The 27,736-nt window shown below is 41.7% G+C and overlaps 1 protein-coding gene across 1 annotated transcript in view; it reads right to left on the reverse strand.

The window, feature by feature from the left end:
* Positions 1-2,995: 2,995 nt before the first annotated feature.
* The window catches only part of snphb (syntaphilin b), a 29,522-nt gene continuing 4,781 nt past the window's right edge, over positions 2,996-27,736 (reverse strand). Inside the window, exons 2-7 of the mRNA XM_073470241.1 lie at positions 12,043-12,219; positions 6,499-6,624; positions 5,738-5,845; positions 5,200-5,349; positions 4,382-5,027; positions 2,996-4,225 (exon numbers count right to left, since the gene is read on the reverse strand). Of these exons, the coding sequence (XP_073326342.1) occupies positions 2,996-4,225; positions 4,382-5,027; positions 5,200-5,349; positions 5,738-5,845; positions 6,499-6,624; positions 12,043-12,219 (2,437 nt within the window). The remainder of the gene's footprint in view (positions 4,226-4,381; positions 5,028-5,199; positions 5,350-5,737; positions 5,846-6,498; positions 6,625-12,042; positions 12,220-27,736) is intronic.

The raw sequence follows: 27,736 nt of genomic DNA on the forward strand, positions 1-27,736 counted from the left end.
ATACTCAGATCTTCCGTGTTGTGTGGCCCATAGAGCGTGGGCACTAGAGACTACCGCTGACCGAGCAGGCTAACTTCTGGTTTAGCACCCGGCTAACTTGAATGGGAATAAAATAATTTAATCATGCAGCCCTTCTAGACTTTTCAAATTTTATTGGACTGGATCGCTCCAGTTGTGACAGTGATACGAATCATTTCACGTGGGTTTGCAACGCTCAAAAAATGTATCCACCATTTTACAGATGCTTCTTTCATCATGTTAGCTTATGGAAAGATCGCAGTGCATCATGTGGCGATGTAGTTACACAGTTTGGCCACTACGAAAACTGCCTTCAAGGCCTGGCGCTCTTCCTTAGGGCTTGGTAGTTACTTGCTGTTGTTAGCAACTAGCTCAGTTAGCCAGTTAGCTGTGGAGCTAAGTCGCTCTATTAGCTGACAAGAGTCTACCTGCTCTGCAACCTCTGATCTCGGGGGGAACTCAACGCAGGCAACAGGGTTTCAGCAGTTTTGGTGAGTTTTATTTTGTTCATGTTAAGTTTGTTTTGTTCTTAGCAAGGCAATAAGCTAAAAGGTAAGAGAGGGAAACTTTAATTCCGACAGTGTACTGCTGCATTTTTCTGTTAAGTAAGGAAAAGAGTTTTTAAAACATTTTATGAGTTAATTTGTTAAGTAGTCAATTCACCACCCCCAGCTGAAACTACTGGGGCTATCTGATCTGATGAGTGCAAAGTGGTATTACAATACAGGATGGGCCCAGGCTAGCTGGTAAGCATGCTAACTTCAGTAGACATCTCTGCAACACAGTAGGCTACTTATGACGTCTTACTGTCAACATTGTTGTTTTTTCACATTTTGTCAATTAGTTAATTTAAAAATGTTTTTAAACTAAAATATGGCCATATCTTGCTAATTGCCTGTTTAAACAAATTATATTTAGTTTTAATGAGCTTTTATTTGCTAGTAGACAGAGCCAGGCTATCTGTGTCTTTATGTTAAACCAAGCATATAGTTTCATAGATAGTGTATGGATATAAGAGGGGTACCGATCTTCCACTTAACTCTCTGCACGAAAACAAAAGAGCATATTTCACAAAATGTTAAACTACTCCATTTATGACTGAGAGAGACATTGAAGGAGTAGAAAACGTGTAGGCTGTGGCTGTGACTGCACAGTAAAACCCACAGGGATGGTCTGCGTAGAGAAGATAAAAGGGAACAACATTGTGAGGTTTGGTTACAGTCATAATGTATGTTGCATTTTTTGTGAGCTGAATAAATCTGTAGATTTGCAGGATAATTAACTGGAGACCAACTTTGTAGATTCACTAAACCAGAGCTTTTACATCTGAATCAGCTTTGTTTGGTGTCTATAGATGTAATCACATACTCTCAGGATAGAAACACACAGACCACAGCGAGCTGGATGGAGCGACCAGCTACCATTCATTTTCCATGAGAAGCAACAAATCTCCCCCTTATTAACATTTGAGATTGAGACCTTTCGGTTTAGAATCGGAAAGATGGGCAGCGAAACCAGGCTATCTTGGGTTACTGGGCATGCTGGGGTTGAGGGGAATGAAGGAGCAGATTCTATTCCAAAGACAACTTTAAAGAAAGGAGAAAAAAAATTATTATTTAACCTAGAAATCCCTCTAATCGTCTAACATCCAGATAGTTTATTGTCATTCATTTTAATGAGACCAGTCCAGCGACGAAGCCAGGGTGCTAACGCAAAGGGCTCAGAAAACAAACAAACAAAAACCCATTCCATTCTCACATAAATGCAATAGATTATTTTGTGAGCGAAATTCTGTATTTCTACTGTTTACCTTGTGATTGCCATGACATAAGATTAAATAACTGATGCCAACTTTCCAGAATCCTGTCTCTGAGGACCATGGAAAGCCAGTGTTTTTCAGACACTCAAACTTGTGGATCTGTTACTCAACCCAGATTTCCTGGTTTGTAGTTCATGTCTAACTAGCATCTGAGACAACACACACTTACCAACACAGCCCCTTCATTTGTTTTAATGCAGAATGGTGATCGGTCTGAATGCCCACTTTATGGTGTTGTGAGCCCCTCAGACTAAACATCAAACGACATCCAATCTAATGAGCGACCAATTTGGAGTTAAAGACTAGCTTAATTTGCACAGTGTCTTCATGGCGTGAACAGAAAAAACAGTTAAAGCAGCAGTAAACTGTGTTTGACAGACAGAACGACTGAGCTGCCCTCCAACAGCTTAGTTTGGGAAGTTTATGGTTCTTGGTGGTGGTGTTTTTCGGTGTGTTTCTACCCTTAGAATCAACCTGAGTTCTGTTTCTTGATAATAAATACGCTCCATGTTGAAGTCTTAAAGATGGTGAAGACTCAAAGAAAAGCCCAAACTGTCTCCAGTCATTGGACATGATTGGATTCTGAATTAGGGTGGATTTGCCCTCACTCACTGCAGTGGCTTGTCTAATGCAGACAATGGAACCATTTGGTTATACATGTATGCGTTGTTACACATCCACATACCATATTTCATGAACACACTCACCAACACTATAATTCAAACGTGTCAGGATTGACTCAGATTGGTAGGCTGACAGATCAATGAACCTTTAACATTTCCCTGCACTTAAAAATAAAACAATCAGCTTTAAACATCCAAGCATAGATCATTCATTTCAATCAGCTCATTCAGTTTTGCACAAGTCAGTAGTGTTAGCAGACATCTTGGTAGCAACAGCAAGGACCAGTGGGTAAGAGACAATAAGGAGCAGGACCAAACAGAGTTTAGCTGTCAGAGATCTTAGTCATGAATGCACATTTCCTGTTCCTGATGCTCCCCTCAGCTATCAAGCTTGATCAGAAATGGAGGACAGGAAGATTTTTCTTTTTCCAGCCTCACACTACAGGTATCTTCAAACAAGCTAAGGACCCAGACCCATACAGGAGAGATCGTAGTTAGACTCTAGGACTACAGAGGCGCTGAACAGATTCTCCTCTCATATCATCGATCCACCCAGGTCTCCCCCGCCTGCGGGGTAATGCCTCAACCCACCTCCCCTGCGCAGCGAGTGCAGCGCCACAGTGCAACAGCCACGCAGCAGTGAACCTATATGATACATGGGCTGTCCACCACGAACTGGACCGCGGCAAAGCCAAGCCACTGTTGGCACCACAGGGATGGCCACTGCTAGCAGATCGACCAGGAAGTGGCGGCTCCAGTAGCTTTTCTGAATTCTACCAGAGCCAGATGGATCTTCCTCCTCTGCCGTGGCACCCCCTGTGGCACCTTGTTCTTTAGTGTCATCTTCATCATCCTCATCATGGACCTCCACTACAGTAACACCAGCTATTTCCTCACTGGAGGTAGATCTCCTTGGCTGGGAGGTGTGAGGCTGTTCTACGGCAGGTGATAATCCTGGGCAACTTGGACTCTGCTCTGTCTCCTCTACCTGGGTTGATCCTGCTGATAGACCAACTTCTTGTTGTCTGTTTTCAACCCTGAGGTTCTCCACTGTCATCCCACCCTGTCTGCCTTCTCCACAGCATCCTCCAAATGTAAGCTCACCTGGCATCCCTGCTGATGTCTCCGCTGAATCACACAGTTTTCCTGGAGTTGCCTCCTCCGCTGCACCCTGAACTTCCACTTCGATTCCTCCCACTGAGCCCATCTGCATCTCCTGCCCTTCTTCTGACAATTTTATCACTGTTGTTTCCTCAGGCTTCTCTGTTGCCACAGCTTCATTCTCTTTGTTGTCATTCTCCTCCTTTTCTACTTCCTCCACTCCCTCTTTGCCCCCACACAGAGGACTTTCCATAGAACATGCCACAGTAGCGGAGCGGGGCAAGGGAGGGACCAGCGGTGTTTTGGAGACCGGAATCGGCTCTGTGGCCGTACTCATTACCGTTGCTGTGGTTACTGAAGTTGTGGTGGTGATGGAGTCTAGCTCTTCCTCCCCCTCATCAGACATCCAGGTGGAGGTGGGGCTGCAGGCCTGGGAGCGGAAAGTGCGTTGCTCTGCAATGGTATCCAGATCAGATGGGTAACCTGCTGTTGCAGGGATGGGGCAACTTTCGGTCTGAATGCCTGTCTCCCGCAAGGGGTGCAGGTAGAGGTGATGGTGGGACAGGCATGGATGGCTCATACAGCCCGCTCCACCTAGGCCGCAACGAAAGGGTGACAGTCGCTCACCTGTACACAGCTTCTCATAGGTGGAGGAGTGCGGCATAGTGTGGGGCACAGAGTGGGACATATGGGGGAAAGAATGAGGTAAGGTATGGGAGTATGTGTGAGGCAGAGAGTTTGGTAGAGAGTGGGTCAAAGAGTTGGGTAGAGAGTGGGGTAGAGGGTGAGGCAGAGAGTGGGGCAAAGTGTGGGAAAAGGTCTGCGTGTAGGAGTTGAGTAAAGATGCTGTTTCCTCAGAGAGGAAGGCGGCTTCCAGCAGCAGGTCAGCCCGGCTGGGGATGCTACTATCCTCACCGCACACAAAGCCACTGTCCTGTGTGCCGTCACCTGACAGGCAAGGAAAGTCTGGGCCATTGCCGTTCCGGTCAGCCAGTGCCTGATCGCTTAGCTTAGTGTAGGTCGAGCTCCGAGTCAGAGAACGGGCTGGGGAACCGTCACAAGAGCAGGAACCCCTACCTCCTACTGCAGGTTTTGGTATTCCACCTGGACTTTCCCCTGATACAGATGCTGGTGCCGAACCCCCAACACGGGACCGACAGCCTTGCATGGCTTCCCCCTCTTTGGCTAATCCGGCCTGGGCTAGCTCCATGTTGAGCAAAAGGTTCTCAAGCTTGTGATTCTGAGTGTTGATGTCCTGGAAGTACTTCTGGACCCCTATATCCCCACTGAGTCCTCCAGCATCACTCAACCTGGCACGAACAGTGTCCACAGCCTGTTTGAGCTGCTGGATCTCCTGACGCGCCTCCTTTAGTGCCAGCTGAGCCTCCACACGGTGACATTCCTCCTCAACCCAGTCCTCCTGCATCCTGTAAAGCTGGCCTCTCAGCTCGTCTATCTCTGTGTCCCTGGGAGGGACAAAATAGAGAAAAGGGAGAAAGAACAAAAGAGAAGGGGAGAGAATAAGAGGATTAGATGGAAAAAGAAAATAGGCTTAGGATAAGGGTAGAATAAGAGCCTGGAAGACATACTTAAGAACAAGTCAGACAATGTAAAAACTCTTCTATCTCAGTATCTCACCTGTCTTGCAGAGTGTTGATCGTTTCCTTTAACCTGGCCCGCAGGTGTCGGATACACACCTCTTTCTGTTGCAGGGGTGTGAGGTACTGCTCTGGTGGAGGGGGCCGGATGCCATGGTTGTCCGTACATGACGTGTACTTCTGATGACGTCTAGGACACAAGCATATGAAAAGTGTTTTCCCAAGTTCTTCTGATATCTCTGGTTCTGCTGTATTGATTTTGATCACTTGTTTTTAAACTGTCCATAATGAGTCCAACAGTGTCAAGGACAGCAATCCTAGACCAGTGGCTTTTCAAAACCTGGTTCATACAATACCCACAATGCAACTTAGCCATCTATATATGTTCATGGAATATTGAGTTCTGATTTTCACTGAGGGGCGGAAGTCATAAAAAAATTCAGTTTTTATTCAAAACTTTCATATTTGGTTTGAAATGAGTGCACTCAATCATTCTAGGGAGTATGTTAGACAGGAGCTAGTCAGAGAAGCTTTTCATCTCCATTACTGAACCAGCCGTGCAGTTTCCAGTGCCTTACCCTTTGGTGGGGCTGCAGTCGCTGCCTTTACAAGAGCCTGAGTTGCTGCCACTGCTGATGGAGGCGTTGCCATAGGGATCTCTATTACTGGGTGCGGCCGGTGTTCGCCTGGTCGAAAGTAAGGGGAGACATTTTAATCTGTTCCTGGTAACACACCATGAAAACTTATTCCAGACAACGAGGTGACTGTGAACTCTTTGAGCTGTTGAGCGAAACCACTGTGACACTGAAAATAGTGAACATGAATGGAGTAAATGTCAATCCAGGTCCTATGACATGCCAACACAACACATAAATGCACAACTATACACAAACACATTGCAAATACAGAGGCCAAAGTCACTGATAACAGACAACAGTTCTGCCTCAGAAACAAGGACACACAGTCCTTTGGGAGCGAACAGTGATGTTGTAGTTATTCAAAAAGAGAACGTGATCTGCAAAAATGAAAACCAAACCAAAAAGCATTACCCAAAGCAAAAACAAGTGAGGATAGCTTTCACTTAAGAGTATGAACAAAAGAAATGAGAACAAACAAAAAGAAAAGAAGAAGGGGGAGCAGGTCAGACTAGACATGATGATATTGCAACACTTGTTCCACAATATCACATCATGAAACATTCACAACAGTGCAAAGGGTCTCATCATTCCCATGCTTTAGATAGTCAACACTGATGGGGAGGAAAGAAGAGGGACTCAGGACAGACCGAGAGCGAGGGGTGGAGGGAGAGTTTGTTGTACGGCTGTGGCGATCTGGAGACTTGTTGGAAGCATATCCTTTAGTTGGCGACTTGGTCGATGTATAGCCTTTAGTCGGACGCATTGAGACCATATAGCCTGTCTCCATGGGAACGTAGTCTAGCTCTATGAACCTGCAGTAGTCAAACCTGACCAGGCAGAGACAACAGGGTGTTAAATCACAGAGGACAGCAGAGGACCACACCAGAAACATACAATGTGCGTGCTACAAGTGTATGCACACCATACTGTTGAGGTGAGACAAAGCTGTCTAGCTTATAACATGTTCATTCAGAGCCCAAGCTGCAGGCAGCAGATGCTAGATATCAACAAGCACTCAAACACTGAAGGGGCCCAAGAGAGGTGGCTCACTAAAAGCTTTACAAAAGGAGCAGTGAGACGACTCCCTTCCGCTTCCATGAGAAACGTCTATGTGAAGCCATTTACTGCTATGAGGCCTTTACTGGCTCAGAACAGGAGCTAATAATCTGCAACCTGAAACACAATTCACAAGTGGTAAAATGTTCTGAGACTCTAAAAGCAGGGGAGTGGCAGCAACAGTATGAGCATTTATTCATAAGAGCCGCACCATTCAGAGTATTTCACTCCACACAAGCTTCAAATCAAACATTAATTCAACCTTTGACACATCTGATACAACCCAAAAGATTGTCAGAGCGTAACAGCACAGCATCTCTTATCAGGACAAGTTATTTACATGCTAAAATCTGCATAGACTACTAAAGGACACACAAGTGCATTCAAATTGAAGAATGATGTGGATTTAGCCAGATATGAAACCGTAAAGACCAGCACAACCCCTTGGACTATCTAACATCACATGCTCATTTTTCTCTACGCACACTGCCAAAAAACATGTAGAGTAACCACTGCTGAAAGTAACTATGAAGTAGCTCTCTGCTCCCTTCTCAGACCATAACATAAAAATCCTCATCCTGCACTATGAGGGCAGATTACAGTTATTAACTGCTTAACCACGTTTTTCTCAACAACAACATTTTGGTAAATATGCCTATTAGCTTTTGTTAAGAGATGAAAAGATCTCTGCCACTCTCATGTCTGTTTGTTAAATTTGAAGCTAGAGCCACGAGGCGATTAGCTTAGCTTAGCATAAAGAACAGAAACAGGAGTACACAGCTAGCTTGACTCACTCCGAAGTGACATTTTGAAATCCCAGCTAAAACGTTGTTGGGGGAAATTATGGAAATGGAGCTGTTGTATTTTGAATGCTTACAAAGAAATCATTGTTTAGCTTTGTAAAAATCATAAAGGTTACAACTTCTAATAAAGTACTGTATTGGTTTCTAGCATAGATTAAGAAGAAGATACCGAATGCAAAAATGGCATGCAGGCACCTATTCTGTCCAATGAGAACTAATGACCTGGCACATACCAGAAAAGTTGTCCATCTTCAGTAGTGTAGTGCTGTAGTGGTGCTGGCCCCGCCCACCCAGTTTTCACTCGGCCTATAGGTTTCACATTGTGATGACATCACAGATTTTTAAATCACTTTTCTCAGCTTGAGGAGAGTTTTACAAATATAAAACCACCATGGATCAAACATACATTACAGAAAAAGTCATAAATGATGATGTTTGTCATTTGAGGTGTCCTGTAAACGGTTTTACAAATGTCTCTTTTCATAATGGAGGTCAACAGGGAAAATGCTTTCTGGACCACCATACTGAAGTCTAAATAATACTTTCATGGTTTCCAGTTCGCCTGAGTTACAGAAGCTAGTGACGTGGAGGCTAGCCCAGACATGATGTCAGGACTTTGTCTCGCTATAGTTCCAGAACTTCCAAATTTTTTATTGGTGAATGAATTACTAACATGTGGCACATGAGAAAAAGCTATTGAGTTAGCCAGGCTAGCTGTTTCTCCTAAATGAAACTAAGCTAAGTGAAGTGCTTGCTGACTTTAGCTTCATACTTGGTTGAAACAAAATGAGAGTGGTATCAATCTAACTATTGGCAAGAAAGTGAATAAACATATTTCTCAAAATACTGAACTATCCCTTTGAACTATTCATGTCAGACAATGACACAATTGCAAAAAAAATCATCGTAAAGACCATGTAAAACCACACATATCATTTAAATAACAGTTGAGAAAAAAATTTAAATAAACGCGAATTTTCACCTTTAACCATTGCTATTATCCTGCTAAGGAAAATAAAGTTGTTGAGTATCACAGCACATAGTACATAGTTATATCAGTGGTAGCCAGGAAAAGGAAGGGTGATCTGTGATGGGCAACTTCTGTCACGACTTTCTTTGCTTATAAAAAATAATGTAATGTTTTATAATCAGTGATATTGAAAAATTCATACCAAATGTTGTAATGACCTGTTACTTTAAAAGGACATGACTGTTGCCCAGTCACTGGCCTCAAAAGAGAGAGGGGGGGACAAGCAGGACCAATCAGAGCAGCCATGAGGGATTTTCACACAGGACACGATAACTTTACGCCGCTGCAGTGAGATCCAAATCATGGACCCAACTCAGTGACTTCACCCAGCAAGCTGTCTCATGTCCAACAGACACAAGGGAACCAAAATTTCCTAACTGTAACTACTGAAAAAAAAAAATCAATCTTACAAATGAAAAGATAAATTCATTAACAATAAAATGCACTGTTGTTTGATTAAATACACTCAGGGGTTTTGCTGCTACAGCCTCACATGGCCTGGTATGACCAGTAGCATATGGTGGCTAATGTTAGCTAAAGCTAGCAAAATTCTGCTTGATATAAGAGTATAAGGGACATTACTGAGTACATTTTTTCAGGAGTTATATGGAGAAATTTGAAAGGTGCAATATGTAAGAAATTTCTTTGAAAACATTAAAAATTACAGTTATGATGTCTATGTTGTGTTGCAGGGATATCTGCTGATGTTAGCATGCTAACCAGTTAGCCCCAGCCCGTCCCTGTCCAAAGCTCTTGTGCTAGCAGTGTAAACACCAACACTCCCCTGGTGATCCGAGCTCCCAGTTAAGATGGCTAGATGAACAGCTAACCATGCTAACTGGTTAACTGCAGCTACAGCAGTTGGCGGCTACCCTGGTGATAGGCTGCCCCCTGTTTGCTTTAAGTATGAATGTGACAGGTGGCCAATTCTTACATTTTGCACCTGTAATTCTGAGGTCGTATATGGATGCAACATGTGGTCAAACCAGGCATGTTTCATAATTCACTGGAGACAGCTTTTATTACACACCATCACAATGATGTGTTATTCTCACTTCTTTGTGCAAACCTACACTGTACTGTTACATTTTATTTGTGCAACCACAACTTCTCCAAGTTTCTAGCTAAGGTTGTGCTAAGGAAACGTGTCCCGTGTGATACAAAGAGGGAGGAGGCCAGATATTGACTGCTTATAAGTTTCTTTGAAGATCAATATATGACAAAAGCCAAGACAAAACAGAAAGAGGCAGAGGGAAGCAGCTGAAGCAGTGAGCCTGGAGAGGGACAGAACACACAGTACAACAGTGTTCAGGCGTGACAGTCTATCCCAACCGTGTGCTGGGATAGAACCTGTGTCTGGACTGTGGGTGGTGAGTGACAGTCTGGTGGAGGTAGTCACAGGTAGGCTGTAGGAGCTGAGTGTTGCCCAGGAGACAGGTGTTGGTCAGTGTTAGTGGGTGCAGCAATGAAATATTGCTTTATGCAGTGTTTTTTAAAAAGATTTTATGGTAGAGACAGAGATGATCGGCAATGTCGATATCCCACCAACTCTCTGCTGTTGAACTGGTTAGTGTATGTGAAAAACATGGTGCTGACTGTGATTCACTGTGGTGAACCAGTGATCACTTGTGATCACAGTATGCTTCCACAGCACAACGATGGCAATATTTCTACTGTGCATGTAGCCGCTAAACACAACTTCATGCTACAAAATGTTACATGGAACCAGGACCGAATGGTGTCACAAATCCTCCAATTCTAGTGTACAAATTTATCTTGTGACTCTACTAAAGTATGTCAGTGCAAGTGCACACCTGTACATCTTGGTTTCCCTTGTTTTGTCCTGCCAGGACACCATAGATCAGAGGTGACGTGACACAGCGCGCACACACACACAGTGCTGTGCTGTTTGCTGTTATAAGAAAACTAGGAGCTCCGGTGAGCATCCCAGTGTTATTTTCACCGTATTTATAGGATATGAAAGATATTTGCAACATTTCAATCTCAGTAAATCAATTTGGCAGGTCGGCACTGCAGCAATTATCCGTTCACTAAACCCCGCCAATCATAGCTTAGCAACTGTAAGAAGGCATGGTAGGCCTGTCAAGCTTTGGATTTCTCCACATGCTGAAGTGTTGCATATGGGGCATTTACAGGTTAGTAGTTTTGTTTAGTCTTTCCAAAAACACAAGAGCAAAACTCAAAGGTCAAGAAGCATTTCATTAGTTACCTAGGCCACAACAGTATATGGGGTTACAGGTTAAAAAAATCAACCCAAGTATGTAAGCCTAGCATCTTAACAGGGTTCTGTTGGAACAAAATAACAGTTTTACATTTTTCCTCAGCATACTAGGACTAAATAACTGTACAGTGCCATACAAGAAAATGTTTCTTCTTTATCTCTACGTCTTCTACATGGATCATCATCATCCTGAGAGGACGCTTAATAACTTCTTGCCTGGGACGTGTTGCTTTAGCCTCAATTTGTTAGCATGAACTCAGCCTGAGAAAGTGTCTAAACCAAATAATGGAATTAATGTTTGATTAACTAGCTAGACAAGAACGTATTTTAGTGGTAAGTCCGCCATGTTTTCATTGTAAAAAGACGTATGTTTAACGTAAATTGGAAAGCTTGACAAGTATAGCAACAGTAACTGAAGGGGCGGAGCTTAGCAAAAGGACAACTGGTGAATAGACCATATTCACATGGCGGCCATTTTCCTCTGACGTCGTGCTCAGGGTGAGAAGCTCAAATGTCGTACTGCTGTATTGCAGGTTTCAACTTGTATAAAAATGTGACAAATGATTATCAGTTCACAGCTTCTCCACTGATAACCAAGTAAAAAGACAATGTACTGTATAATGAAAATTCAGAGGGACTTGGGGCCATAATTCGAGGTAAAACAACATATTTAATAAACCATTAGCTACCGTTAAACAATAGCTAACATTAGCATTTAACCACTACCATTCGATAGTGTTACATGATATGTTAAGAAAGTCTTAAATTAATAATTAAAAGATATACATGCATCTTGGACTAATTTAACGCTAGCTAACATATGCTAATTGATTGTCACAATCCATTGTCTTTTCAGTTGCTGATTAGGAAGCTGTGGCATACGACATTAGATACCAGCATTTGAGCTTCCCACCTTGAGTGTGACATCAGAAGAAAATGGCTGCTGTGTAAATATGGTCTATTGAGGGAAAACCATGTAAGCCGTAACACAGGTAGGTATAAATGTTGCCTGTGTGCTGTTGTTGGTCTTGTTTTAGTGGCTACATTGCATGCTGGAGCTAAAGCTACAGCTACTGAGCATGCTGTCTGAGACTGTAACTGAAGTGAGTCTCACGCAGGGGGCGCGGGCACAGGAATGGCCACCGGCGCTGTGGCCCCTGGTACAACCGTCCCCGTCCCTGTCCCTGTCCCTGTCCCTGACACCGACGCCGGCTTGGGTACCGGGACGGGCGAGGATGCCAAGATTTGCTGCAATCGGCGTTTGGGCTGCAGCGCCTTCAGAGGGTTGAATCTGAGGAAAAGACACGAGAGAGAGGACACCACAGCTACAGATTGGACTGTCTGTAGCTACATATTACCACACCAATAAAACCACTACAACCACTAACCAGACGTCTTGGCTTCAGTTTAGGACCACATCTATCTGTCTGTGACCCAAACATGATGAGACGAGACAACTGATTAAAACACTTTAAATCACTTGACGCATAAGTGGATTTTTGGCAGTATGCAGTAGAACTTCTTCAGCCCATCAGACAATATCAATGCCAAACAGGCTTTCCAAAGAATTAAAGTAGTGACTTCTTAAAACTGGACCACAGATATAAACCAAAGTCCAACAATCACATTGTATTCATTAGATACACACACACATACATTCTGTATATAAAACTATTGGAGCCTTTGCACATTAAAGTCTGAGCCTATGCAGCTTGATGGATGGGGGAAAAGTCATCAGTGGTCCCTCTGGACAAGAAAACCTCAATAACATGGTCTTATCCGGTTAGCAGGCCAATGGAGTCCAGTAGCTGTAAGAGAAACACATCAATTTCCTTGATAGACTGTGCTCGGGTTACAGTAAACTTGCTGTTCATTGGTCAGTGTGTAGGAGGTGGCGGACTGCATCTAGTTTATTTTAAGTCCATCTTCTTGTCAGTAGGACCACGGCTCCTCCATCAGGATCATTAGAGCTAACTGAAAAAAGTACAGAAACAAATTGGGGCAAAATGCTGACAGAAGCATGCAGAACACTGCAGCAGAGAGGGAAGAGGAGGAGAGTGCTGAGTAAGAGCTGAGGGTGCCATTTATAGAGGGTTTTTAAGTTGTAAATCATCATTTTACTAATGTTTAAAAAGTGATTTATTAATGCTTTATTAGTTCATTGAGTTATAAGCCAAATCTAAATCTGTTGAAGTCATTTATAGTGAAGTCATTAATAAAGTTATAAATATAAATGGAGTACCTCACTTCCTATTAAGCCAAGAAGTCTGCAGTGATAGATCTTAAAGCTAGGGGTTGATAAGTTATTTTAGAAGCATTGTTTGTTATTTTTGTCTGTAATTGTCAAAGGAGTTGTTAATTAATTTTGATTTGCTCTGCAGCACTTTTCCAGAAGGTTAGAGGTCAGACTGTCCACTGGAGCAGTCTGCCTGACGAAACTAAAAAGGTTAAAGAAAAACAAAGAAAGTTTCCTGATAAAGGAGGATAAACACCAGCCACAGAAACGTTTACACAAACTGGCAACCCAAAGAAATGAATAGTAACTGATCTGTGAAGCTTTAGTAAATGATTTGTTAACCATTAATAAAACCATTGGTTACAACTCATAAAATCTTTATAACAGGCCCCTGATTAGAAAGTGATAACAGCTGTTTGCATTGTGGCTCAGGAAGTGTTAAGTTTAGAAATTATCAAGCTGCACACACACACACACACACACACACACACACACACACACACACACACACACACACACACACACACACGCACACACACACAGAGTATGCTTTTACACACAAAATATTTCTGGTGCTAAAAAGGTCATGTGACAGGGTTTCTGGCAAGGAGCAGCTCAACTGAGTAACAAAATGAGAGACGCTCAAAAAAGGCTGAGGAAGGAGAAGAAAACGCAGAAATGTGAATAAGCTGGATGAATCAATACACTTTGTGTCATCATTGCAGCTCCATCTGGGCTTGTATTAATCAAGTGTCTCAGAATCCCACTGAAAGTTAACCTCAGACTATAAACACTCCTACTTGAGAGTGAGATTTGAGAGTAATTTATGACTCACAGTGAGCAGTAGGACTACTCTGAAGACATCGCTGTTTTATGATGAACTCAGCAGCAAAAAGGTTTGAGATATTAGACAGTGGTACAATTAGAAATGCATAAATAGCATTATATGTAAAGGGAAATATTGCTAAGTTATTTCAGTTATGTATTCAAAAATATGATCTGTCAATGATATTTACCAATAAGCAGTTTGCATTGCAGCCTGTAAGTAAATATTTACAAGCCAGAAGTGGTGCTGAGAAAAACACATCCACATGCACTCATAAATAGTAATTGACTTGACTTAGCTGCCTGACATATCCTCATGTATTTCATGATGCCTAAAATAAAGCTGCCTCTTGCATATATTATGCAGTATTACACATAACCCCTGATGTTGCAAAGACTCTGGTGGCTGTGGAGCATAGAGAACATGGAGAACATGGAATCCTGTCTTCCACTGTCCAATCCCCCTTTCAACAACACTCCTTGCCTGTTTTTACCAGGCGTTAAAATGTGACTTGGGTGATCCAATTACAAGTGGACAGCTCCAAGTCCGTCAATTCACACCTGGCATTAAAATGCGTCTTAACATGTGCCTCAAGTGACCACTTGTGATCAGATCTCACCTCCTCGCTCTATATGCAAAAAAACATGTACATCACTGAGACAAACTGAGAAAATGTTGTTTTGTTTTTTTACATAAAGAAAGAAAGAACTTAAAGGTGCATGATGACGTTTTGGAAAATAAATGAAAACAGAAATTTTTATATTTGGTAATAATATGAGGTAATAATACAAACTCAGAAATATTATTCCCATAAGTGAATAAACAAGCTGTTCTCAGAGGAAAATAAGGTCCCAGAACACTGTTTGAAGCTAGAAAGGTGGCAGGGTCTGCCACATATAAACAAAATAAAACTTTATAAACTTTTCAGAGTTTGTTTATTTAGTTTGTTTAGGCAGAAAAAAAACACTCAATGAAGATCTTTCTCTTCTGATTAAAATGTCTTCCCCAAAACTACATAATGCTCCTTTAATGTACAATATTTGTAGAATTTACCAGAATTTGTCAGAGACAGCGTTTCACAAATTTTATAATGTTGCACCTAACTCAACACTCACAAAATTGAGTGATATTTTAACAACTTAAAGCTTTGTATTAAATGCCAAATTGTGTGTTCACAGACATCTGCTGCTAACATTGGCACGTAGGAGAGCCAAAACTTAGAATTACAGTGAACTAAATCGAGGTACATTTATTTATCACTCTACAACACCAGGGTTGCAAAATGAAACTGAGTTTGACTCCCTTCATTCTACATCACAGAAACAACAAAAACAAACTATTTTATAGACTGTTGAAGATGAGTTCAGCAGTCTGAGGAGAGAAGCTGCTCTGTAGTCTGTAGTCCATCAGTGTGGCCAAGGACTCACACTGGCGTCCTGTCACCATATGTGTTCAAGTGCGTCACAAACCACCTTGACAACTGGTCTAAGTGATCGTATCATGGTGGTCATTTACACTTGTATTTACAGCTGTCCACTTGTGATTGGATCACACAAGATGTATATTAATGCGAGGTCAAAGCAGACTGCCTTTTATATGATGTGTCCTTATAGGAAGGAATATTTAGTTATTTCTGTACGAATATGAAAAATATAGTTGAATATGAATCTGCATTATCGGAGGCTCTGTAAAAGCTATAAAATTTTGCTTTATAACTGCCTTTGTTGTTGTTACAGAAGATCATCAGTGATCACCACTGCTTTAATTCTGGGAGGACCTCTTGTCATGTCTCTCTTGAATCCTCAAGGTCAGTCACAAGTTGATGTCTCTCCTCCTCACATATATCTGACTCCATGTTAAATCCAAAATATCATCAGAGATACGAGCCATTTTTAAAGTTATGACATTTGATTAAACAGTTTCAATCCTCAATATAAGACATCACATCTGATTTCCTGCTGAGACACTTAATAAACAGAAGCCATAGCACTGAAGTAATAATGACATTAAAACTATTTTACACTCAAGCTACATGTCCCCTACATTATTTCCAATTGTGGCTACAGTGAATTGCACTAAATACCCTGACACTGACATCAAAAACGGGTAACAGGTGGTCATTTGCTACCTACCGGCGAGAGCCTAACCCAGACCTCCGATTGGCTGGAGCGGGGGCAGACATGGGGCCAGACAGCCTCTTGCGAAACCGTTAGCGTCTTCTGTCCTCACTCTGTCTCTGTCCTTCAGCTCAGCACTGAGAGCCTGGAGGAAAACACAGACATGACCAGTGAGTGACACATGCATGCAGAGAGTGGTCAACAAAAGCAGAATAACACAAAAACTATTGAGGTTACACACACACACACACACACACACACACACACACACACACTGATAAGGAATGAGATGCGCTGACTGGCCCTGCGTTAGAGTCAGGATGCCGCAGTATGCAGCATGTTGCTGCTGACTCAAGCTGACACTGAGCTGGCAAAGACAAAATCTAAGGGTTCAGCAGCCAATCACCTCCCAGACATTTGGGAGAACTAACTAAGTGACATTTGCATCTGCATCTGTGTGTTTGGTAAAGTGTGTTTCTTCATGTGTGTGACCTTATGTGAGTGCTCCCATGTGCCTCTGTGAGTACTCACACACACACACGTGGCTGTGTGGATGCAGGGAGATGAGGACACAGCATCTCATAAACATTTAATCATTACCCACATCAGTGACCTACCAAAGCTCACCCAGGCTTTACACTGCTGGAGAGGCTAAATGTAAACTGTACAGTATGATAGAGAGACATGTGGAGAGTGAGAGACATAGAGAGAAGGAAAAAAGCACATAAAGGGGAAGAAAGAGGGATTATTCGCCTCAATAGCTGCATTTCCTTCTCAGGAACTGTCCCCAGGGACTAGGAACCTTTGGAGGAACTCAGTGCATTTCAACCACAGGGACCAGCATCTGAATTAAGTTCCAGGGGACATTATTGTCCAGGGGTAGTACTATCCAAACAGGGAATTTAACGGTGACTTATCATGCTTTTTTGATTTTTTCTTTGCTTCAGTATTTTATTGATGTTCTTGCACTTATTAAAGATCTTGAAAGTTAAAAAGGTAAAAGTCCACACCAAGAGAAGCTCCTCTCTCCCACAGAAAACACTGCTCCTGAAACGCCTCATCAGTAGTCCCGCCTTTAATACTGTGACATCACACTGCATCACAGAGTTCACACAGTTGCATCATTTATGCCTAGCAGCTAGTTTGGCATGTAAGAATTGATTGAGCACAGCTTCTCTGTTGTTGTTAGTGGTGCTGGCTCAGGTGTGTGTTAACTGACCAATTAGAGGAGACTGGGTATTCAGGAGGCGGGGGAATACAGTGCTGTTGCACTGGACAGTATGATAAAGCTGATGTGTTTTTTGAGTACCAAAGCATGTAAACCTATTCTAGTAGTAACCAAAAATACAATTATGAACCTGAAAATGAGCATAATATGTGTCATAATATGCCTCCTCCTCCAGCCACACACAAGTTTGTTTTTTCTGTTATAGAGCATATGACAGTTAAACCAAGGACAAAGCCAAGGCCAGGTTCTGTTTGTAGCCTGTGTAAATGAAAGACACCTGCTGTAAGTCACCTTCCTGGTGTATCACCTTTACATGCTGTGTTGTGTCTCAGCCAACCAGGAGTGACTCAAATAACTCTGTTCTGTCCTTTTTCATACACTCACATACAGGCGGTGGACTAATGGAAATAAAGCCTTATACTGTTTTCTTTCTGCTGTGTCACTTCAGTAGCAGATTATTTATTCAAATCCTATAACATTATCCACATGTGAGCTCTAATTTATCTCGTATGGTTCCTACTTGTGTGTGTGTGTGTGTGTGTCTACATGTATATGCTAGCTCTCATTCACAGTGCGTGTTTAAAGGGAAAGAACACTAATGCTAATGAAGAAAGTGAAAGTGAAAATAACAAATGATGTAATTTGAGTGATCTCACACTGAGATTGGAGACTAGATTATCTTCAACAAAATGTTTTACAAACTGGGATCGTGGGGTAACTGAATTGCATTATGTGAAGTGTAGGATCCAGAGGTTTTGGAGCAGTTTGCAAAATACCCTCTGATGGGTGTCCAGTGCCACTTTCAGGCAGAGTAGATCTACATCAGCCACACGTACCAAGTAGCTAACACAACATAAATTATACATGGTGGCATTTAGAGGTATTAATTATCCAATATTTATAGTTTGTACAACATCACTAGCAACATTGGGCAGCGGCTGTGGTACAGTACACATCAGTTGCTTTTTATTTGCTGCTTCCACAACCCAGAAACACACACACACACACACACACACACACACACACACACACACACACACACACACAGGTGGTCTCATTTCTCTTGATAGCTTCCCATATTTAGATCTATCCTTAAAAGGATCAAAGCTCTGGGCACTACAGTTGGTACCTGCTGCTTTATATTATACTACCATTGAAGTCCCCATCAGTGTCTAGACTCACTGTGAACAATCCAAATACTAATGGAGTCGTTTTAATTCAAAAACAATATCAACCCCAGACCAGTGTAACAATACAGCAATTACATAAAAACATGAATCCATTAATTCTAACAAATTAAAGTTGGAATACTACTTCAGCCATGACTAAAGCAAGATTAAAAGTTATTTACATTTGATGTGACAATGCAGATGTTTCACTGGGTCTCCTGCTTGTTCTGTTACACCATCTCCACCCCGATATTACAAAGAAGAAATAGCGTATGGGCCCTTTGCATTGAATGCATTATATGTAATTTCTACAGCTAGAGGTCTCTCCAACAAAAAAAAAAACAACAACAAACATAACACATTACATTTGCTGATTGTTGTGTGGGGACAGTCGGGCAGAGTCAAGTCAGACCCTCTGGAGGAATAAACATCTGGAGTCGTATCAGATTCTGATCTGATCCAGAACCGTTTACAATGGGAGGAAAACTCAGAAATCACTTCTTAACTTTTGGGCACTAAAAAGTAGATTTATCTTCACTCCTGTTTATCAACCTGACTGCAGGAATTACTGGAGGTGACCTCTATTGTCAGGTGTTTATGATCTGTGATGTTGACTGCTGACTGGAGCTGGAGGGGAAATCTACTTTACTTCATGAACGTAATGTCACAGAGAGAAGAGAGAGAACCAGAATCTTGGTAAGTGCTGAGTTCATTACGAGGTTGACATGAATTCAAACACACAGACACACACACCCTCAGTGCGTGCCTTTGCTTGCTATCTTACGGCTAATGTACAGCAAAGTAATCTGGCTGTTCAGTGCGAATAAACACTGAGTCACTACCTGATGTGACTCAGGCACAAATGTTCACAGACGAGGTAGTGTTTTGAAGTTGTATTCATTCGACATTTAGTCTCGTTAGCAGACTTCCTTCCTCACTCTCTGACTTTCCTGGAGGTTATAGCGACAGACGACCAAATAAAACGCTCCGTTACCTTGAATGACCCTGGGATGTAATGTATGTATGATGTGTATGTATATGATGTGTATGTATGAAGTACATAACTCAACAAAATATAGAACAGAGCTAAAGTCATTTTTAGACATTTTAGATAGTTCAGCTTCACTGAAGTTGTAAACACTGACACCCATTTTGACATGAGGGGGTGGCGGTGTAATTCGCAGGGCCTCCAACCAGAGTGGCGGACGCTTTGCTGAAGCAACGGCACAAAACATTAAAGATCTTTACTGCTATCATGAGAAGTGAGAAATATTTTCGGATCACTACGAAACGGTGGACAAATCAGACCTTGCTGGCCCGCCACAGTCTAGGTAATTAATGGGAAACACTACGAATGTGTGCATGAACACACAGAAGTCAGACAGCTTTGAGTGCTTCACTTATTTATCTGCCTCATTAAATCTAGAGTAAACAGGCCTAATGCCTCCAAATCCTGTTCAATTATGTGTCCTTCAGTTTCAATCAATTATCAGTCTGCTTAGTCTATAATAAGGTTATGCAACATTATAATGAATTGTCATGATCAATGACTGAATGAATCAAAGAGATGAAGATGAAACAGCGAGCAGGGGAGATGAATTAGAACAAACCCGCAGCCAGTGCTCCAATTTGATTGGCTGGTGGGAGTTTTTAGATCAAAGCTTAGTGACGATTAAGAATGAGAACACACATGAAAATACATGCACACACACGGGCACGGATAAGAAGCATATACAAATGTATTGTTTATTGTGTAACACAGTTAATATAATATTGGTTTTCACAATTTTACTGTACGCAGTGTGACGTAGGCTTTGAAAGGCAGCATGTTCCCTGGCTGCTGTCACAACGGATCAAACCACATCACAGCACATCATACAGGATTTATTAAGTTAGGCCTGTTATGTAACACCATCCGCAGCCACAGACAGACAGTGAGGACGACACGCAAGCAGCATATATGCTGACAAGACAGAAACACTGAGCAGGTAGAGAGAAGAGATGTGATAGGGGGCGAGGGGGGAGAAAGAGGGTTGGATGGAGGGAAGGAGAAGAGAAAGGTAAGCCAATGAGGTGAAAGGAAGATGCGCATGAGGAAGGTGAGAAAGTGGAGACAGACAAGAGGAGTAGGAGTAGATGAGGAAGGGATGCTGATAGATGGAGGATGGACAGCACTCTTTTGTGAAGTGTGATTATCCGGACACACACAGAGCTGTGGAAAAGCACGATTAGACACACACAGTCATTGTTCATCCCCCTCTGTGAATGCTGCAGAGGAGACACTGTGGTTTCTCTTCTGAAAGACAGTGTGTCCTTGCTATCTAGGATGATATGACCTTGACTAATCCCTGGAGATAAAAAAACCAAATGTTCTGCAGAGTTAGAGCGTGCATGTTTGTGTGTGAAAGTCCAGATGTTGTATACAACTGTGACTTGAGAGCACAGCTAATGGTTACAACACAACATAATGCAAGGAAGGAGTTTAGATGCAGAGATGCAAGGAGGTAGTAAAGCCCCCCTCCTCATCCAGACCGAGCAGACTGCAGTGGTAAAGCAACTCACGACTTGAACCCCATTGGTTGGGCAGGGTGGGGGAGGAGGGGGTGTGTATGAGAAAGCATGACTCACACAAGCTGAAAGTCTCCTTGCGCATTCCCATCTGACAAACAGAGATTAAAGACTGTTAGCAGCCCCAGGGTTAACAACACTGAGTCACTGCTGTTAATCCAGGGACTCCATTCAACACTCATGGATGTGTTTGGGTGAGTGTTGCTCATCCAAAGCCCCGCTGGTCCTTTTCAGCACTTTTTTCTGTCTGGTGTTTGGACACTGATCAGTGCGAGGCAGTCATTACCTTCTGTGTGTATTCTCTGTTCTCCCTCTGTGTTATGTTATATCATGCAGAGGTCAACACTGTGCTTAGTCAGGGGGATGTGGAATGCTGTACATCAGCAACCTGTCATCGTGTACCTCGCTGACCATTTGCTGTCACCGTTCATTGTTTACTGTAACAGACATGTCATAAGAAATTTTAAGAAATGTCATTTAGAAAGGTCACTCAAGAACTCTACTATTCTATTACAATAAACCTAATCAGCAGGGCTGTAACGTAAGATGATACATAATGTCATTTTTTCTAGTGTTTTTAAATTACAATTGATGATGCAGAAAATAACATTACAGATATCAACCATTAAGCATTTTCTGTCAGAATTCTATAAAATAGTTTGACATTTTAGAAAATATGCAAAGAGCAAACAAAGTGCCCTCTTGCCCCTCAGAGCAGAGTTACAAGGAGTACTGGTCTATTTAAATACACACGACTGGATATTTCCAATAAGACGTCTTCAGCTTGCGTTACCGTGGTAATCCTGGTGTTATTACAATGCCATTTGCCATTCATCTGAAGGAGACAGAAAAGCATGGACACTCGAAATTTGCTCTCAACTTCACGCTAGCAATCATGTCAATACAGGGGCTCTGTGGAACTTCTGTGTTGTGCTGGAAGCCAGTCATTTGTCAATTTTAGCAAGGCCATTTCTAAACTAACGTTAGCTACTGTTAGAGGCACTGAGACGAGGTACTCGAGAACATGCATAAAGTCATATCCTGGACTGGCGCGGAAAATCCAACCCGAGTCGTTCACAAAGAAATCCACAGTCCAGCAGCATTGAACAACTTCAACAAATTGTCCGAGAGAGAGACGGGGAAGGTCTCATTTTTCACGTCAGGTTACAATTCAGTCACAAATCAACACTAAAAAAGTATTTAGACATGAAAATTGCTACAAATAGTTACATAGAGCCCTTAAAATAAGAGAATAACAATGTAATGTTAGTTAGCTAGCTAATCACATTAACATTTAGGGCATTTAGCAGACGCTTTTCTGCAAAGCGACTTACAGTAATTTATACATACATTCATACACTGATGGCGGTGCCAACCAGCACATCAGGAGCAGTTTGGGGTTCAGTATCTTGCCCAAGGACACTTTGACATGCAGACCAGCGGAAACAAACCAGTGACCTTCCGATAACAAGACGCTGGCTCTACCCCTGAGCCACAGCCGCCAATTAGCTACCGAGGCTACAAGCTATTGTTTTAGTCTGTAACAAAGTAAAGACCACAATACATTGAAATGAAAGCAAGGTCATATAGTCCCTCTGTATGAAGTGTGCCTCTGAAAAACATCTATTTGGAGGTCCATGTAGCCCTTACAATTTGCCCTACAGAATCCCAACAAGAATCGGGATTCGGAACGCTGTACACTGAGGCGAGAACGCACAAAAAAGGGAGGGGCAGGGGGGAGCTGTGTACTGCGATTGGGCCAAAGACTGCAGGGATGAAACAGCTAGGGTGGCTCTGTCCAAAGGAACAAAAAGTCTGTTAAAACTGCACATCACCAACTTGAAAAAAGGATTACAGATTGGATTTAGAAATTATAAAAAGTAAACAAGTCTGACTGTTGTGGCAACAAGCCAAGCCAGTCTCTCGCTTCAACAACAGTGAGTCCTGATAACTTCTTTATCTGTGATTCAATACAACATGAGAGTTGACTAAATGTCCACCTGCTAAAAGTACATTTTTGGGATTGTAATTTTTGTTTCATTAATTTCACAAATAATAATCTTTAAGTAGTGACGTCTGACTTGTGCCCCCCTGGTCTAAGAAAGGCTGCTACTACAAACAAACAAGTGTTTCTATTCCTGTACTCAATCTCCCAAACTCCATAAGTTGTGAAGCTTTCATCTGATAATAAATCTCTCTCTATCTGACTAGATCTTCGTCTTTAATAAAAGATCTAGTTTCCTACGGTAAGGTTAGAATAGTTTAGGTGATGTTAGTTTGTTAATATGAATGGAAAAACTTGCTGGTAACCATGGTTGTTTATTAGCTGTAGCCAGGTTTGGGCCCTGAAATCCACAGCAGTTAAAAAAAAAGCAAGACACAACGGACTCCTCTGTGGCTTTCATATTAAACACAAAGGTGTTTTAAGAAACTACAAAAAAACAACAACAACAACCGAAATCTAGTGAGTTCATGCTCCATTAATGCTGTTCATTTCCAGATAAAACAAACATATTACAGGTCCTTTTCCCTGTAGTCATTTTGACTTGTTGCAATAGTAACAGCACAGGTGTTAATAATATTAAGAAGGGCTCTGTTCCCAGTACACAATACCCTGAAGTACCCTTAAAACTGAGGCAGCTAAATGGAATTCAAACGTCATTAGTTTTATTACTTACACACTTACTTTTCCTGCTGTGACATGTCTTTTCACTGCTGTCTCTTATGGCCCGGATAAGATAATGTTGTCTGCCTGGCACTGCGTCTTTATAGTGCTGTCCCCTGCCAGGATGACATAAACAGGACTACCAGGTGGTGCTGGCTGGTAGTATTTGAGCTCCAGCTGCACATTCAGTCATTCATTTCTGTGTTTTTTCCCTGTGGACATTCACTGTGCTCATTTGTTTGACAAGTGAGGGCTTGAAACTTTCTTCAAAGATAATTAAAAACAAACTGGAAAGAGAGAAAGAGAGAGATAACACTGCTATTGTGTGTTTGTATAGTCTGTCCTCTTCCAGGTGTCCACAGTGGAGAGGAGATCATGTGACTCAGGTCTTTTCAGTTACACCAGAAGTTGCTCGAAGTCCTCCTGTTGTAATTTTACTACGCTGGTCTATTCTGTAAAAACAACATCTCGGTTGCTTCTTCCATTTTTCCCCTCTTACAAGTTTTTGGTGGAGTGTTTCCTTGTGAGCTACTAGCTTCTAGAGAGCTACCAGGCAGGGCAAATTTGTGACTTGTGATATTGCCATGTATGTACGCATGTTGTGTTTGCACAATTGTCAAGCAAGCAAAACTTGAATCACTGGAAGCATGCTAAAGAAATGCTAAGGCACATAAACCATAAACCACTCTATTTGGTTTTGAGCAGTTCATGTGCAGTGCTTGCTGGTGTAGACACGAGAGGTGTCACTATTTCGATTGTTAAAGGGGCACTATGTAGTTTCAAACTCAGAATTGAATATTTACAATATTCATGAGGTCATAATACAAACTCAGAAATATATATTTTTTTCGATAACAAGCAATCTGTTCTTAGAGGAAAAGGTCTCCATAATACTGTTTGAAGCTAGAAAGGTGGCAGGGTCCGCCACATATAAACAAAGTAAAACTGAATGAAATTGTGTTGTCCTTTAAGGTCAGTGTGTTTATTCAGTCATGATAACAAAGGGAGTTTGTTTATTTAGGCTTAAAAAATCAGTCAATGAGGATATTTCTTTTTCTGATTAGAATGTCCTCCCCAAAACTACAAAGTGCACCTTTAAACAAAAATTATTCAAATACATTTCAATCACAACACCTCAACACTTCAAAGACGACACAGCTAGCATACTGGTAGCCTTCTGCTGCACTTCCAGACACGTATCCTGTATGCACGAAGAGGATCAAGTGACTGGTACCAGAGGTGACTCTGACAGTGTTGGAGATGTTGTGTTTATTTTCTTTTTCAAAGATCCTTTATTGATTTGTTTGGGAAGAGGGTTTACTCAGGACATTTTTGAGAAACGAATCTTTGTAACAAACTGAATCTGATCTCTTATTGTTCATGGTTGAATCCCTGAAGGTTGGATTTTTTGTTGAATCGTTTTTATTGGTGAGTATTACTTGAACTAGTATACTAGTATACACTAGTATAAAGTCAAACTGTTGTTATGAAATATCTGTAAATGACAGTTGCCAGGGCAAAAAACCTATGATCCACTGATCTTTACAAATCCAGATGTGACAGTCTAACAATGGCCTAACTTTCAGTTTCAACTTTTAACTGCGACCTTATCCTATTTGGAGAATTGTGACACAACTAGTAGACACTACATAGAAGGCTGACTGAGCTGTGGAATTACTCTGCTAATTGCTAAAGTCACCAAATTGACTACATGTTTAATGGAAAATATAAACCACATGAGCATACTGGACTGTAACCATTAGCAGCTCCACTTTCCTCCAAGCCTCTATTGCTCTACTGACATGCTTGTCCAAGAGTGAAAGTGCATTAGTGTAAAGCAGCATGTTGCTGGAGAGGAGAGAGCGTCAAGCACATACTCACGCATTCATCAGATCTCTCCTCAGTAAACACAGGCAGAAAAGAGCACAAACAGTGACTCTTGGTTTTCACAGTGTACACAGGTCAGGCCAATCCTGCAGAGTCACCCTGCTGCTGCAGCAGATGCAGACTGGCGTAGCTAAGATCCAGCAGAGCACAGCGATAAAGCTACAGCACTGCCCTTACAGGGCCATCAATCACCACAACAATAGGAACAGAGGGCGAAAGGGGAAACGAAGGGAGGGGAAGATAAAGCAAATTTCCCTAAAACTTGTTTACTGGCTTAAAATAAAGCCAATTAACTTTCTTACATCATAGTCTCACTGGATTTTGACACGATTTAGCCTCATTTGGCTGCAAGTTCTGGGTGAAATGCAAATGCCGTTAATTTGACTAGTGAGGCAGTTTACACAGCTCTCTTATCAGAGATGAACCTCGTAATCTAAATCAGGTCGAAAGCTCAAAATATCTTTCTCCATGGGTTTGTCATTAGTGAGCCAAGCTGCAGCGATTAAAAGCATGCCAGAGTGCTGCTGCCTAAGTGATCACGCTAATAGTCTATGTGAACTATTTTTCTCAGAGGCAAGACAAGCCAAGAGCAGTGATAACAACATGAAATCAATATTCACAATCACATTAATACCATGTGGGAGGAGACTGGAGATTATTAATCTCTTCATTCTCTGTCAGCATCAGGCGTTATTCATCATCGCACTTATAAGAGGAAGACAGTAAATCTTTTTTATCCTTCTCTTTAAAATAGTACAATATCCTCTCGGTAAATATGATATGGCGAACGGTTGCCTGTTCACACATCCAGCAGTCACAGAGCAACATTAGCATTTAAAGTTTAAAGTGTTTCTGGCCATTGGATGAAGAGAGGTCCAGCATTCACTTTCTTTATGGTCTGTTTTGGTCTCCACCAACCCAAAATATGTCAGCTACAGGCTGGCCACTGCGATCATCAGACTGTCAATAACTTTGACAGTCAATTTTTGCTGATATTAGCCTCTGGCAGATATATTGGAGATAAATCATTATCGATGTATACATTGTCAGATATATGGAAACTGAAACTTAAAGGTGGTCACATGCCAAAAGCAAGCACTTATTGTATTTTATTGCATTGGTAAGTTTCCTTTATTGACTGACTTCCTGTGTAAAGTGTCACTCTGCCTGCCATGATCAGATTATGAAAAATTCTAAACAATTATGGATCATAGATATTTAAAGAGCATTTTGATTTCATAGAATTTTTTTTTAAAGCATAAACATTACTATGTATTCATTTAAAATTACAGGTGTAATACGTAAGAATTGGCCACCTTGACTTCATACTCCCAACAAAAAGGGGCAGCATATCACCAGAGTAACTGCTCACTACTGCTGACTGTTTTCTGTTTATACATCCATGACTGTAGCTACTGTTAGCTTGTAACTTCAGTTAGCCGTGCAGCTAGCCGGACTATCAGGGGAGTGTTGGTATTTACACCGCTAGCACAGGAGATATGGATTGCAGATATGGATTGCCCCAAAGATATGGATTGCCCCACACCTGAAAACAGGTTTTCAGGTGTGGGGCTAGCTGGTTAGCATGCTAACTTCAGTAGATATCTCTTCAACACAATAAATACACATCTTTGAAAAAACCTCGAAATTGTTTTTCTTGATAATTTTGGTTAATTTTTTTAATGTAATGAACTAAAATACTTACATACGAGCTTCATGTGTTTTGCTTATTTTGCTAGAAACATCGGGTGGGCCAAAATGAACCTTATAGGCCCTCCTTAGGCAGCACTGCTTAATAAGGTAACAAGCCAAAAACTTTCGAACCACTGTCATGTACCATAAAGAATAACTAAACCATCTCATTAAGCTCACTGCCATTTCCAAATATCTTTTTTATTTATTTGACAGGGACATTCCACACCTCCTAGCTTTAGCTAAGTTACATCTGCAGCCCCTTAGCAGGAGACGACAAACTTGTCCTTTTTTCCCTCACAGCAACTCAGCTATTAGTAACACCATATTCAATGAATGTATAGTGCAATCAACTGAGATCTAAAGTGACGTGTTTTGACACTCATACAGGCTGAAACCCACTTAGATGAAAATGCTCTT

This window comes from Pagrus major, chromosome 7, assembly GCF_040436345.1.
Source record: "Pagrus major chromosome 7, Pma_NU_1.0".
Taxonomy (NCBI): Eukaryota; Metazoa; Chordata; class Actinopteri; order Spariformes; family Sparidae; genus Pagrus; species Pagrus major.